The 15442-nt window shown below is 43.6% G+C and overlaps 1 protein-coding gene across 1 annotated transcript; it reads left to right on the top strand.

Annotated features, from left to right (window-relative positions):
* Nucleotides 1-6135: 6135 nt before the first annotated feature.
* Nucleotides 6136-13465, top strand: LOC311136823 (E3 ubiquitin-protein ligase RNF126-like). The gene is made up of 9 exons (XM_084171111.1): nt 6136-6245; nt 7526-7584; nt 7792-7852; nt 8108-8376; nt 8571-8639; nt 8747-8816; nt 8981-9074; nt 9275-9390; nt 12643-13465. Exons 1-9 carry the CDS (start codon nt 6171-6173, stop codon nt 12790-12792), a joined length of 963 nt encoding a protein of 320 aa, XP_084027237.1. The 5' UTR covers nt 6136-6170; the 3' UTR covers nt 12793-13465.
* Nucleotides 13466-15442: the final 1977 nt, after the last annotated feature.

Raw genomic sequence — 15442 nt, 5'->3', positions numbered from 1 at the left:
ACCGAGACGCAGGGGCCGTCAATGTGAAAGGGGGGTCCCGGCACATACCCCGGAAGGGGAGGCGACACCCAGGACCACTGAACCAACCGCAGAGGGAGGTGCCCCATTTACCCGATAGTATATAGCAAAGGTGCAAGAGGAAGCCCAGCTGGCCGCAGCACAGATATCAGCAAGGGGAAATCCTCTCAGTAGAGCCCAGGACACAGCCACACCTCGTGTTGAATGTACCACCACAGATCCCAGCACTGGACTGCCAGTCAGGCGGTATGCTGTCGTAATCGTGTCCACGATCCAGTGAGAGAGCCTCTGCTTTGATAGCCCAGCCCCCAGGACTCTCTCACCATAGCAGACAAATAGCTGGTCTGTTGTTCTCACTGACCGTGTCTGCGCCACATAGGCAGCCAGTGCCTGCACAGGGCACAGCATGCCGGAGGGAGGCCCAGACTCCCCCGCCACTGCAGGGTGGTCATAAGCAGACAGGATAAAAGGGATGTTCACATGCCTGTCTGACAGAACCTTTGGGAGGAATGAAGGGTTGGGGCAGAGAGATATACTCCTCCCACCGTGGTCCATCCGGTAGCACTCAGAACTTACCGAAAAAGCATGGAGCTCACCCACCCTCTTCATGGAAGTAATCACTACCAAGAAAACCACCTTCATAGAGAGGTGTTTCAGGGAGGCAGACTCCAACGGTTCGAAAGGCGGCTTTGCCAAAGCTGCCAAGACCACATCCAGATCCCAGCTCGCCATTGAGCGGGTCCTAGCTGGACGCAGGTGACGAACCCTCTTCATAAACCTGGGACCAAGGGATGGCACCCCACTGGCCTGTCCATCCACCCCACATGGCATGCAGATATAGTGGCCAAATACCCTCTCAGTGTAGAGGCTGCCAAGCCCTCATCCAAGCGAGACTGCAGGTATTGGAGGACATACTGCACCACGCATGACTCGGGCATAACCTCAATACCAGTGCACCAAGAGTAGAACAACCGCAAGCGCAACTGGTATGCCACGGTTGTAGCCGGTGCCCTTGCGCTCTGCATGGTGTTCATTACGCCCTCCTGTAGTCCTAACATGGACCATTGGTGCCGTACAGCGGCCAAGCCCATAGACTGAGGCGGTGCGGTCTCGGATGCCACAGAGTTCCCCCGGCCTGAGACAGCAGGTCGGGTCTCAGGGACAGTTGCCAAGGTGTCCCAGACAACAGGGACAGGAGAAGGCTGAACCAGGGTCGTCTGGACCAGTATGGGGCCACCAGCAGCAGACGATGCTCCGCCATCCTGGTCCTGTCCAGCACGACGGAAAGCTCCAGCCCTGGCCAATCGTGAGCCAGAGCATCCAAGCCCATAGGCCCTGGTGGCTCCGACATGGAGTACCATAAGGGGCAGTGTGCATTGCCCAGGGAGGCAAACAGGTCCACCTGCGCTCTACCGAACTTGTCCCACAGGTGCTGCACCACCTGGGAATGTAGGCTCCAGTCCCAAGGTGGCGGGCCCTCCCTCAAGAGCATATCCGCTGCCACATTCAGGATGCCAGGTACGTGCGCTGCGTGTAGAGACGCTAGTCCACCCTGATGGTTGATATAAGCCACCACTGTGGTGTTGTCCGTTCTCACCAGGACATGTCTTCCCTTCAGATGTGGAAGAAAAGACTGCAGGGCCAGCAGTACAGCTCGGAGCTCTAGTGTATTGATGTGCCTGCCGCTCCAAGGGGGTAGCCAACAGCCGCTGGCCGACCTGCCCTTGGTCACACCCCCCCAGCTGATCTGGGAGGCATCTGTGCTGACCAGCTCCTGGCGGCACATCCTCAGCATCTCTACCCCACCTGAGAGAAAGGAGCCCTGAGGCACTGTGCGGTCACCTGCTGCTGGCGGTGACGGTGGCGCTTCGGGTGCAGCCGGTGGGAGTTGAACCACCGTTGAAGAGGCCGGAGATGGAGCAGGCCCAGGAGAATCAGCAACGAGGCCGCCGTCAGCAAGCCCAACAGGCGTTGGCAGGTCAGGGCGGATACCACCCACCCCTGCCGAAAGTGATCGAGGCAAGATAAGATCGCCTGAACCCTTCTGGTGGGCAGGCATGCTCTCATGAGGACTAAGTCCAGTTCCATGCCAATGAAGGCCACCCTCTGGGTGGGCGTCAGACAACTCTTCTTGTCGTTTACAGTAATGCCCAGCCCACCGATGTGGGTCAGGAACGTGTCTCTGTCTGACAGGACTTGGGTCCTGGTCGGGGTACAAATTAGCCAATCGTCCAGGTAATTGAGGATCAACAATCCTCGGGACGTGAGAGATGCCAGGACAGCGTCCATGCACTTTGTGAAAGTGCGGGATGCCAAGGAGAGACCGAAGGGAAGAACCATGAATTCGTAAGCCGTCCCTTCGAAAGCGAATCGGAGGTACTGCCAATGAGCTGGGTGAACAGGAACATGGAAGTACGCATCCCTCAGGTCCAGCATCACAAACCACTGGTCCCTGGACACGGCCTGCAACACGTGGGCTGGGGACAGCATGTGGCACCTCAGTACCTTCAAGTATCCATTGAGGTTGCGGAGGTCCAGAATCGGTCGAAACCCTCCGTTTCTTTTTGGGACCACAAAATAAGTGGAGTAGAACCCACCTAGCCGTTCTGATGTCTCGATCCTGCGGTTGGCACTCTTGTCCAGGAGTGAGGAGATCTCCAGCCGCAGGGTTTTCTTCTTCAGGGGGTCGGCCACCGTGGTGACACTCTCCTCTGGCGCCCCAAGCGTGTTCAAGATAGTATGCAAAGATTGCAGGTCTGTGGAGATCTTCACAATTGCTATAATAATCTGTGCAGAATCTCAAACAGAATTGATCAATTGCACATTCAAGTCATTTAGCAGACGCTCGACTTAAAGGAACCATTTGAGTTAAATGCCTTGCTCAAGGGCACATTGAGATATTTTTCACCTAGTCGTCAAGGGGATTCGAACCAGCAACCTTTCGGGTACTGGCCCAACACGCTTAACCACTAGGCTACCTGCCGCCCACATGTGCTTTTAATCTAATATCAATTGCAATCAAGATCATGTGGTGGTGCTATTAGATGATGCACAGTGATAACAGATTAATCTGTTGTATAAATAAACAAAATATTTGACATTGTATTCCCATTTGATCTTTGCGTGATGACAACTAAACCAAAAATCAAACATTGTTTTTCCATTGGAATTTGGTTGTGCTTTTAGATGGTTGAAATCATAGTGATAACACATTGAGAATTCAACAAACTTCTGGCTGTCTTTTTTCATGGGAGAATAAATGTTGAAATCTCATTGATCAACTTCTCAACCAAATATTACCTAAATGTCCACGTTGAAATGAAGTGGTGTGACCAGTGGGACATAATATTATATCACTGTGAAATGTTTTCAAAGAGAAATAGTCCTCGTGTTGGACTAACTAATATGATGGAAAATATTTTTAAAGGCATAATGACCCACAAGGGCATGGTAATTTGTATATTAGGTGGGGAAATTTGTACATTATGTGTTTACTATGCATTTTCTGCCATTTTTCTAATTAGCTTTAAAGGTATGTTGGCAAAACATGTTGTATTTAGTCCAAATCAATAAAAAGTACCCTACTTTGGCCTCATTCTATTCTATGCTTGGTCTATGGCTTCTGTATTTACTAAACATAATGGTTTCGGTATGGCAGGAGTATGAAATAACACATCAAAATCACCCGAGCAGATTGGATAGCAGGGATTGGCTGCAGGACAGTCAGGCGGAAACTCCTACTTACTCTCAACATTTGGTGCCAAGTACTGGAAATACTGTATGGCTCAAGGTAGCACAGCAAACTCAATACCCCTGGATGCTGGAGTGATATCTTACAAAGCCGCCAGCGCTGACTATAAATTTACATTTACATTTTAGTAATTTAGCAGATGCTCTTATCTAGAGCAACTTACAGTTAGTGAGTGCATACATTTTCATACTATAAATCACTTCTGTTATGTCTCTCTGGAGATAAAGTTAAAGCTACTTGTGAAAGAGTGAAATATCAAAGGACATGTATTTTTCTTCTCCAAAATAAAAACAGACCTGCATGGTGCACTGGGTCTTATCAATCAAGCTTCCCTCTTTTACATAACTAAAAGATCACCTGGGCAGTACATTCTAGCTTTAAATAGTTGATGTTTGAACTATTATGTGCATTAACAACAGATAAATAGATCGATACTATATACATATCAACTTTGTATATTTAAAATATCTCTGAAACCCACAGCTTGTCAAAGCCCCCAAATATGTAATATAACCTTTTACTGCAGTGGGCTAAATCAGGGTCACACAGAGTGTTTCTTGGTAGTCTTAAACAAATCTACTTTGAAACAAAAGTATACACCTCAAACACATGGTTATGGGCTTTTAAAAAAGACAACACCTGTACCATGTCAGATAAAGAGTTGAAATGTATAAAATGTTGAGTTTGCATCCCACTATTACACTCTATATACATCACAGAAGACTGAAATATAACAAAACCGTTTGACATAGAAACACCAGATTTTCGGGGATAAATTATTTTTTAAATATAAATTATGAAATTATGAAATATATTCATAACATTCCACCCATGAGGCTACTAGAGGGCGATTTGGTCATTTAGACAGCATGATCTCATTGGGCCCTGGATCTTTTAGTATCACATACGGTGAAAGGATGGTTTTCAATAGGTTCTCAACTGGTCACTAAATGTACCACAATCTTGTACATTGATATGAAGAATTTGGGAATATAATACTTTACCTGCTGAACTGCAATATTTGCTGGAGATCAGCTGTAAAGAGATATAGGACACAAAAGCACCACCGTGTGGCAATAGTGCATAGAACTGCCATCAGAAAAGTGAAATATACATTGCTCATCTTATTATTCCCCTAAACTTATTTTGTTATAAATGTGTCTTTTGTTCATTTTAATTTCATAAAAATCATGACAAATTTAAATATGTAGATGGATTACAATAGCTCAATTTAGGCCCATGAGTTAAAGAAACATCAAGTCATATTTTAGCCATAATTCGAGTTCTTCATGGTTTAATGTAGGACACTGCTTAGAAACACTTAAAATGGCTAGCTAAGTTTCTTACCTATCCAACAAACATAATTTGCAAGGACATGAAGATGTAGTATTGCTAATTTGCTTGTTCTGGCTAGCTAATGAGAGAACTAGCCTAGTTAGCTCATATTTTAAGCTGGAAAGATAGCTTGTAAAATCAGACTGACTAGCTTTCTAGCTAACTAACCGTATCTGATGCGTTTCTCGGTCAAAATTAGTGCAACGTTGTTCAAAGGAGGGAAAATGCTCATTTAGGCCTAATTCAAGATTACATATTTTTTATTTTGCTAGTTTGAATATGTGGAATAACATAAATGTAAAAACACATTTGGGAAGTTTGAAGGATTTCATTCTAAGCGCTTTATATATTCTAGTGAGCCAATTATTCTTGTCTCCTTCATTACTCCGTACTGTCTTCACTGTTGTCACTAGTTACCACAGCCACAAACTCAAAATTGGCTATTTCACAGAGTTTCTAAACCGAGATGCGCAACATCGCTATACTTCCGGGAACGCTTGCGAAACAGACCAAACAGACCAAACAGACCAGGCCGGGATTTGGAGTTTAAGAAGTCAATGAGAGAAGTCAAATATTATTCGTTAGTTGTTCATTTTCTCGAAATCCAAAGGCAGTTTTTACTGACACGTTTTCATTTTTGTCAAAAATAACTTTATATCGAAGGAGTGCCTTTAATTTGACGGCCTGCACGCCAAACTGCGCGTTTGGCGCGAGACGACCGTTAGACCCGATGACGTGTTTTACGCATGAGTTTAGCTAGCCAACGTCGCCAAGACATCGCCTATAAGTGTGATCGGGGATTTCTATTGAGAAGCATACTGTACTATCTTCGGCTATATCGTAAAAATTAATGAAAACAAAAATTAGCTTTTTGGTCTTAATTCAAGGTTAGGGTTGGAAATAAGGTTAGCAGTGTGGTTAATGTTTGGGTTAAGGTTAGGTTTAACATCAGATATTAAGAAGATAAATTGTAGAAATAGTCTGGGTTTAGCTATAATTATGACTTTGTGGCTGTGGTAACTAGTGAGGACCCCCCAACTGAACCCTTCAACAGAGAACCAAAAAAATGGCGGAAGCACCTCCATGGCCCAGCCGGTTTTTCTGTCACAGATGTTCGGAAGAGATCAGCCCTCGTCTCCCCGTAAGTAACGTTGACAAGAAGCAAGAAGTGAAAGACAATTGGTCTAGCAGAGTAGATATATTGTTGTTGGTCTTGAACGTTTGGAGTCCTTAGCATTTATAGCTAGCTGGCTAGCTAAGCCCTTCATATATACACGTTCATTGAGCTAAGCTAACCAGATTGTCCATGTTTTGCAGCTGACCGTTAGCTGGCTAAGGAGAACTAGCCTAGTTAGCTCATATTTTAAGATAGAAAGATAGCTTGTAAAATCAGAGACTAATTAGTTCGCTAGCTAACTAAGCGTATCTGATGTGTTTCTCGGTCAAGCTAGCTAGCTAGACTATGTTCTGTTGCGTCGTTTGTAGCTAACATTAGCTAGCTAGTTCGCCTGGTTGTGTGCGTGCTAACGTTAACCAGCTTTACTTAGCTAGGGCATGAAATTAACTTGACAACAATTATTGTATACTCACAACTCATTATTAATCTATGCAAGATTTAAATGTGAACAACATAGCTAGTTAGCTACCTAGAAATCTGACAACACATGGGACAAACACTCTTAGCCAAGGAATGCATCAGCAATGCTTGGCAATGGCATGTGATGACAGTTGCATCCAGATTAGTCATAAATTATTTCTAAAGGATTCAATTCAGTAACCAAACATAATGTAGGCATCAGCTAAAGCAGAGGGAGATTTGTATTTAGTTAACGTTAGTCATATGAGATGTTGATTTTTCCTGCATCTTCAAAGAACAATTTATGGTAAAATATTTCCATGATGATGGCATTTATGTTTTCTGTAGAAAGCATAGACATGTAGAGGAGAGAGGTTGGTCATTTGCTGGCAGATTCCAATGCCAAACCTAAAATATTATGTCTCGTGTTGAAATTCTAGTCACAGCGACAATGGCACAGTGCATTCTTTCTTGCTGTGTGTGTGTGCCATTCAGTAGTCACACCAGCATAGCAGTCAGGTGCTGGAATGATCTGTCATAGAATACTAAAGGTGTCACTCACAATGAAACATGTTAATCAGTAGGCTTTCCCCAGTTTGCTGGTAATGAACACTGAATTAAATACTGAACACAATTCAACTCCTTCAGGATTATTTTCTTGATTGTTCTTAACAGTGTATTTTAATTGGGTTATCATCTCCTTTTTGTCATTTTGTTCTCTGTCAAGTTGGCCACACACATAGTTGAATGTAGTAAAGTAGGGATTCAATAGCTGATTGCTAGCCTGTTTGTGGTAGAGTGAATGCAAAAATGACACCTAAAGGCATTGTAATATTTGTTTGCAGGATTACACATGTCCTCGGTGTGAATCTGGCTTCATCGAGGAACTGCTGGAGGAGAGACGGTTTGTTGAATGTGTGACGTCAAAGCAAGCATTCTGTTGACATTCTGATTAAAGATGTCAGCAACCTTGTCACTAGATTTTGTCACTTGGCGTCACTTAACTTTTCACCTATGATTACACCACTATGGTCAAGAGGGTGTGCACAAATTTTAATAAAATCTCTCTCCAAAAATGCTAACTGTTTTCTATGTTTCTCTTCCTGAACAGCAGTGAAAATGGGTCCACATCCACCATCTCCAGCGGTGACCAGAACCAACAGCCATTTGAGGTTTTTCAGCTTATTTACTCTACTTATTGAGAAACACAGGCTAGACCATGATATTGTTATTTTAGCAAACAAAGAACAAACAAAGAAACACACCTTCATGCATTCTGGAATGATTTCTTCAGGTAAAATCAGACCTGGTTTTTGACATAGGCCTAGTTGGGATTTCTGTTGACTATAAACATTGAATAGTATGTACAGAAAGAACTCCAAGTAATTTATGAATGCGTCTGTTTGTGAAACGTCCTTTTCTTGTAGAATGTGGACCCTTCAAATATGTTTACATTCCCCTCGGGTTACGGCCAGTTTGCTATGGGTGTCTTTGACGACTCCTTTGACTTCGGAGCGGGATTGGGAGGAGCAGGGCTAGGAGGAGCAGGGTTCGGAACAGAGGACAACCGCGACGCAGAGAACCGGCGAGAACGGGAGATGGCATCACGGCAGCGATACAGCGCCAGGCAACCTCGCGGTCGCCATGGCGTTAGGAGGCAGGCAGGGAGACCTGAGGGAGTGCCCACTTTAGAGGGGTAAGCTCAGTGACTTGTGGGACCTTTTTAACTTTTCCATGATTCACATTATGTTCCCAGTGATAGACTTGTCTCTTTTCTTCTGAGCTTTGATGACATAGCTTGTCGCCCATGTTCTATGTAGGCAATGATGAAGTTAGGTCTTATTTTTGGATGCATGCAGAACATAACCAAAATGTTATGGCCTCTTGTAGAATCATTCAGCAGCTAGTGAATGGAATAATCGCCCCTACAGCAGTGCCAAATATTGGTGTGGGACCCTGGTGAGTTCAACTTAGTCTATGACCTATTGTTTTTATGTAAAACTTTGAAGTTTTCCAACTGACTCTTTGTATTCCAGCTGACTTTTGTTTGTTTATCTTAATTATAGGGGCGTGCTTCACTCAAACCCCATGGATTACGCCTGGGGTGCCAACGGACTAGATGCAATCATTACACAGGTACGTAGTGACTGTTTACCACGCACATTATTAAACATTTCTAAATTAACTGTCAAACTCAACAACAAAAAACACCTGCATATATGGATTGTGAAAATATTATTTGTTTGGTTAGCATGATCCACACAGTATAAAATAAATGTGTAGTTTTTTGTGTCCCATAGTTATTAAATCAGTTTGAGAACACTGGCCCTCCGCCAGCTGATGGGGACAAAATCAAGAGCCTTCCCACAATCCTAATCACACAGGAGCATGTAGGTAAGTGACCCTGAACATCAACACGCACGCACACAACAGTCACACACAGCACAGTCAAGTGCATCACCTCAGGCCCTGTGGGCTGGACTTGTTGTGGTCTTGCTCATTTTATATGAAAATCAGCAGGTCATAGGGTTTGGGGGTGTTTTTAAGCCTTTGTTGAACACATTTACATCTTGAATTTGTTTTTCTGTTTTCAGGCTCAGGTCTAGAATGTCCAGTGTGTAAAGAAGACTACAGTGCTGGAGAAAACGTTAGGCAACTTCCATGTAATCATTTGTTTCACAATGATTGCATCGTACCCTGGCTAGAACAGGTAAGACCTTTCCACTCATACAATTGCTTGCGAAAGTATTCACCCCTCTTGGCATTTTTCCTATTTTGTTGCCTTAAAACTTGGAATTAAAATGAATTTTTTGGGGGTTTGTATAATTTGATTTACACTACATGCCTACCACTTTGAAGATGCAAAATAATTTTTTTTGTGAAACAAACAAGAAATAAGATAAAACAACAGAACTTGAGCGTGCATAACTATTCACCCCCCCCCCCCCAAAAAAAATAGTATATACTTTGTAGAGCCACCTTTTGCAGCAATTACTGCTGCAAGTCTCTTGGGGTATGTCTCTATAAGCTTGGCACATCTAGCCACTGGGATTTTTGCCCATTCTTCAAGGCAAAACTGCTCCAGCTCCTTCAAGTTGGATGGGTTCTGCTGGTGTACAGCAATATTTGTCATAACACAGATTCTCAATTGGATTGAGGTCTGGGCTTTGACTAGGCCATTCCAAGACATTTAAATGTTTCCCCTTAAACCACTTGAGAGTTGCTTTAGCAGTATGCTTAGGGACATTGTCCTACTGGAAGGTGAACCTCCGTCCCAGTCTCAAATCTCTGGAAAACTGAAACAGGTTTCCCTCAATAATTTCCCTGTATTTAGCGCCATCCATCATTCCTTCAATTCAGACCAATTTCCCCATCCCTGCCGATTAGAAACATCCCCACAACATGATGCTGCCACCACCATGCTTCACTGTGGTGATAGTGTTCTCGGGGTGATGAGAGGTGTTGGATTTGCGCCAGAAATTGCGTTTTCCTTGATGGCCAAAAAGCTCTGTTTTAGTCTCATCTGACCAGAGTACCTTCTTCCATATGTTTGGGGAGTCTCCCACATGCCTTTTGACGAACACCAAATGTGTTTGCTTTATTTTTTTTGGCCACTCTTCCGTAAAGCCCAGCTCTGTGGAGTGTTCGGCTTAAAGTGGTCCTATGGACAGCTACTCCAATCTCCGCTGTGGCGCTTTGCAGCTCCTTCAGGGTTATCTTTGGTCTCTTTGTTGCCTCTGATTAATGCCCTCCTTGCCTATATACACACACACACACACACAGTGGGGAGAACAAGTATTTGATACACTGCCGATTTTGCAGGTTTTCCTACTTACAAAGCATGTAGAGGTCTGTAATTTTTATCATAGGTACACTTCAACTGTGAGAGACGGAATCTAAAAATCAAAAATCCAGAAAATCACATTGTATGATTTTTAAGTAATTAATTTGCATTTTATTGCATGACATAAGTATCAGAAAAGCATAACTTAATATTTGGTACATAAACCTTTGTTTGCAATTACAGAGATCATACGTTTCCTGTAGGTCTTGACCAGGTTTGCACATACTGCAGCAGGGATTTTGGCCCACTCCTCCATACAGACCTTCTCCAGATCCTTCAGGTTTCGGGGCTGTCGCTGGGCAATACGGACTTTCAGCTCCCTCCAAAGATTTTCTATTAGGTTCAGGTCTGGAGACTGGCTAGGCCACTCCAGGACCTTGAGATGCTTCTTACGGAGCCACTCCTTAGTTGCCCTGGCTGTGTGTTTCGGGTTGTTGTCATGCTGGAAGACCCAGCCACGACCCATCTTCAATGCTCTTACTGAGGGAAGGAGGTTGTTGGCCAAGATATCGCGATACATGGCCCCATCCATCCTCCCCTCAATACGGTGCAGTCGTCCTGTCCCCTTTGCAGAAAAGCATCCCCAAAGAATGATGTTTCCACCTCCATGCTTCACGGTTGGGATGGTGTTCTTGGGGTTGTACTCATCCTTCTTCTTCCTCCAAACACAGCGAGTGGAGTTTAGACCAAAAAGCTATATTTTTGTCTCATCAGACCACATGACCTTCTCCCATTCCTCCTCTGGATCATCCAGATGGTCATTGGCAAACTTCAGACCGGCCTGGACATGCGCTGGCTTGAGCAGGGGGACCTTGCGTGCGCTGCAGGATTTTAATCCATGACGGCGTAGTGTGTTACTAATGGTTTTCTTTGAGACTGTGGTCCCAGCTCTCTTCAGGTCATTGACCAGGTCCTGCCGTGTAGTTCTGGGCTGATCCCTCACCTTCCTCATGATCATTGATGCCCCACGAGGTGAGATCTTGCATGGAGCCCCAGACCGAGGGTGATTGACCGTCATCTTGAACTTCTTCCATTTTCTAATAATTGCACCAACAGTTGTTGCCTTCTCACCAAGCTGCTTGCCTATTGTCCTGTAGCCCATCCCAGCCTTGTGCAGGTCTACAATGTTATCCCTGATGTCCTTACACAGCTCTCTGGTCTTGGCCATTGTTGAAAGGTTGGAGTCTGTTTGATTGAGTGTGTGGACAGGTGTCTTTTATACGGGTAACGAGTTCAAACAGGTGCAGTTAATACAGGTAATGAGTGGAGAACAGGAGGGCTTCTTAAAGAAAAACTAACAGGTCTGTGAGAGCCGGAATTCTTATTGGTTGGTAGGTGATCAAATACTTATGTCATGCAATAAAATGCAAATTAATTACTTAAAAATCATACAATGTGATTTTCTGGATTCCGTCTCTCACAGTTGAAGTGTACCTATGATAAAAATTACAGACCTCTACATGCTTTGTAAGTAGGAAAACCTGCAAAATCGGCAGTGTATCAAATACTTGTTCTCCCCACTGTGTGTGTGTATATATATATATATATATATATATGAGATCATGTGACAGATCATGTGACACTTAGATTGCACACAGGTGGACTTTATTTAACTAATTATTTGACTTCTGAAGGTAATTGGTTGCACCAGATCTTATTTAGGGGCTTCATAGCAAAGGGGGTGAATACATATGCACGCACCACTTTTCCGTTATTTTATTTTTTTAAATTTTTGAAACAAGTTATTTTTTTCACTTCACCAATTTGGACTATTTTGTGTATGTCCATTACATGAAATCAAAATCAAAATCCATTTAAATTACAGGTTGTAATGCAACAAAATAGGAAAACGCCAAAGGGGATGAATACTTTTGCAAGGCAATGTATGTACCTTTCTTTTAGTGCTATCATTAACTAAACCTAGATGACCTTTTCCTGACCTCTCCTGACCTCTTCCTGGCCCAGAGTTTCTCCTAGTCAAGTTAAGTTGTCAATAAAAACTGTGGGCCCTACTTACAATCTTGAGTTTTCTGGAAAAGAAAATAATGTTCTTGAAGACTATTGATTATATATAATGATGTCTTACTTCTGTGTTTGTGCCCCTGTGTGCTTCCAAAGCACGACACATGTCCAGTGTGCAGGAAAAGCTTAAGTGGACTGAACACAGCCATGAATCCTCCAGGTCTATCAGGGATGAACTTTTCCTCTTCCTCTACACCCCCGTCCTCCAGCTCAACCAGCAATGAGAACTCAGCCAACAACTCCTAAAAAAACATTTCCCTCCCCACACAACCCAGTGAACTGCCCCTCCTCAGCCAGTGGATGCCAGTCTTACCCTGTCAAGGGGAGCTGAGAGCAACCACCCAGTCTCCTCCTCACCTGGAGCACTGCCTCACACTGGACCGGAGCCAGCAGAATCCAATTAAATGAAAGTCAGTATGTTTCTGCCCCACCGGAGGCTCTCCTCAAGCCTTCAGGAATGTTGCTCCTTGCTGGGTGGAAGGATGGATTCGGCCCCCTGCCTGGGGAAGATATGGAGGATAGGAACATTTAGGAGGGTCACTCTGGATAACCTCAACATGCAACAACAGAACACAAGCCAGTTAGTCCTGCATTCTGAGAGGGGACTGGGGGGAAGATTTTTCTGGTCTTCTCTCACCAAGACAGCATCCATATTTGTATAGCTAAAGTCCTTAAATGAAAACTTTCAGGAGTAAAGGAGGCTGAGAATAGGATGTGTACTTGGTTTGGATTCTGCAGCTATTGTTTCCATGGATTGGAAACGTCTATCAAATTTGAAGTGTTTTTCTCAAACAGAAAAGCGTTTACGCTTCATACAATGTACTTTTACATTGAATGAACCAACCCCCAATCAGTTTCTTATTGACTGAAGTTGCATGTGCACCATTGTTTTGCCCTTTGAATTAAGAAACAAACTACATTTGGCTTTGTGTTTTTTGGAGAACTGACTTGGGTGCTGGATTGAGTCAAAGGTTACTAAATTCCTCTTTGTAACTACAGAGGGAAAGATCCACGAGTTAATAACCTGCTAGACAGATTCTAACTGACTTTTCTTATTCGATCATACATAATCAGTAAGTTACAGTGAATTGGTTGTTAAAAAAATATATATATTCTAAGTGAATTCAATGTTTTTATACAATTCACAATAGACAATTTAAGTGAAATATTGATTTGCAGATAATGTAAAACCCTGACCAAAACATGAACTGATGGCGGCAGGTAGCTTAGTGGTTAAGAGCGTTGTGCCAGTAACCGAAAGGTCGCTGGTTCTAATCCCCAAGCCGACTAGGTGAAAAATCTGTCGATGTGCCCTTGAGCAAGGCACTTAACCCTAATTGCTCCTGTAAGTCGCTCTGGATAAGAGCGTCTGCTAAATGACTAATTATTATTATTATTATTATATGTGAAAATAAAGATGTTTGGGTGCTACCACTCAATATTCAATATAAAACTTACAAACATATCTGGATGGAAATCTGATGCTCGGTAGCTAAAACATGAATACATATGTCTTTATTGTCCCCAAAATGCCTATACTATCAGACCAATATCTTGTTAATGCACGGGTTGTCTAGATTTCAGTCGCTCAGTGTGTATGTATTTCCTCATGGCTAAATGGGTTTGACACTAAGTGGGAGTGTAATACAAAAGGCTACTGTTAGGTGTTGGGCTGTAGGAAGCTATCAGCGGTAGTTTTCGAGATGATTGAGCTCTCTCGAGGGAGCAGCTTCTGAACACGTTTCCAATTATTGCAAAAAAAAATCCAAAACGCCGTCGACTACTAAACTGTAAACCAATTAAAACTCGTGTACTATCGCTGCTGATTACGTCCGCCAATCACGTTATCTGTATCTAAGGTAGTGGACAGCTGGTGACATCTCGAGAGTTCTCCATCCGACAAACTGCTGTCAGGTAAAGTATTTTTTATTTATTTGTAATTAACTATTTAGTTATCAGGGATGCAAACTAGTAATCTTTAGGCGAAATTCGCCGTTTTGAATCCAAAATAGGTAACCTACGTGATTCGTGTAGATCCGTTGAGCAAAGTGTGGGGGGAGCTTTGAATCACTACTGGCTGTAAGCGAATGAGTGATACAATACTGGCTATATCCAAGGCTCAGCCAATCGTTCACATAACAACAGAATGAAGCACGCGACTGAAGAGAGAAGCGACAACCAACTTGCTAGTTGCACCGGATCGTGTGCTAGTTACAGCATCTGCGCGAGCTCTGGAAAGAGCGGAGAGTGGAACAGTTACAGCAGCGCGTCCCCTGAACGATAACGAAGAGGAAGGTGAGAAGCCTGACTGGGATGATGAAGCGTACTTCATGAGCTGTAACCGAAAAACAACTGGCATTTGGAAGGTTTGAGGTGAGTGCGCAAGTGTGGTGGAACAAGAATTGTTAACATTGTTAAGTATCTTGCTAGCTGGATCGAATTCTCCGTTAGCTAGCAACTTACTATCTATGAGCTATTGTTTTCCCTCTACAGTTAATTTAATTTTTAGAATGTGACCATTACGTGAAAATGAGGCGTTGCTTGTTAAACAAGTGGATTCAGGGATGAAGTGTAACGTTAGCTGGAACTGGGCCTGGCTTAAACTGGATGCCGCTATAGGTGAAAGGAACACCACAGACTTTCCCTCTTTATCACTTTTTCAATACGGTGGATATTATAAAAAGTGGTATGCCAGGTGTTCTTTGCCTGAAAGAGGCCAATTATGCCAACAAAGGGTCTCATGCTCTGCTGCTGGCACATTGTAGGACAGATGTCCACAGGCAGGACGTGTACAATGTAATAACGTGCAGTGTAGCCCAAAGCTATTGCTCTTGTTGTGTTGAACTTGACATGCAGTTGTGTGTGAGTGAGGGGGGATTCTTTTAGTTTTTACTCA

The sequence above is a fragment of the Coregonus lavaretus genome (genome assembly GCF_964263955.1).
Source record: "Coregonus lavaretus genome assembly, chromosome: 11".
Classification (NCBI taxonomy): domain Eukaryota; kingdom Metazoa; phylum Chordata; class Actinopteri; order Salmoniformes; family Salmonidae; genus Coregonus; species Coregonus lavaretus.
The sequence above is the reverse complement of the archived record's forward strand: the minus strand, read 5'-3'. Positions and strand labels throughout refer to the sequence as shown.

Coding starts and splice junctions, on each gene's coding strand:
- LOC311136823 (XM_084171111.1), top strand. CDS start 6,171: ATGGCGGAAGCACCTCCATGGCCCAGCCGGTTTTTCTGTCACAGATGT. Junction 9,075..9,274: donor AATCACACAGGAGCATGTAG/GTAAGTGACCCT, acceptor TTCTGTTTTCAG/GCTCAGGTCTAGAATGTCCA. Junction 9,391..12,642: donor TCGTACCCTGGCTAGAACAG/GTAAGACCTTTC, acceptor GTGCTTCCAAAG/CACGACACATGTCCAGTGTG.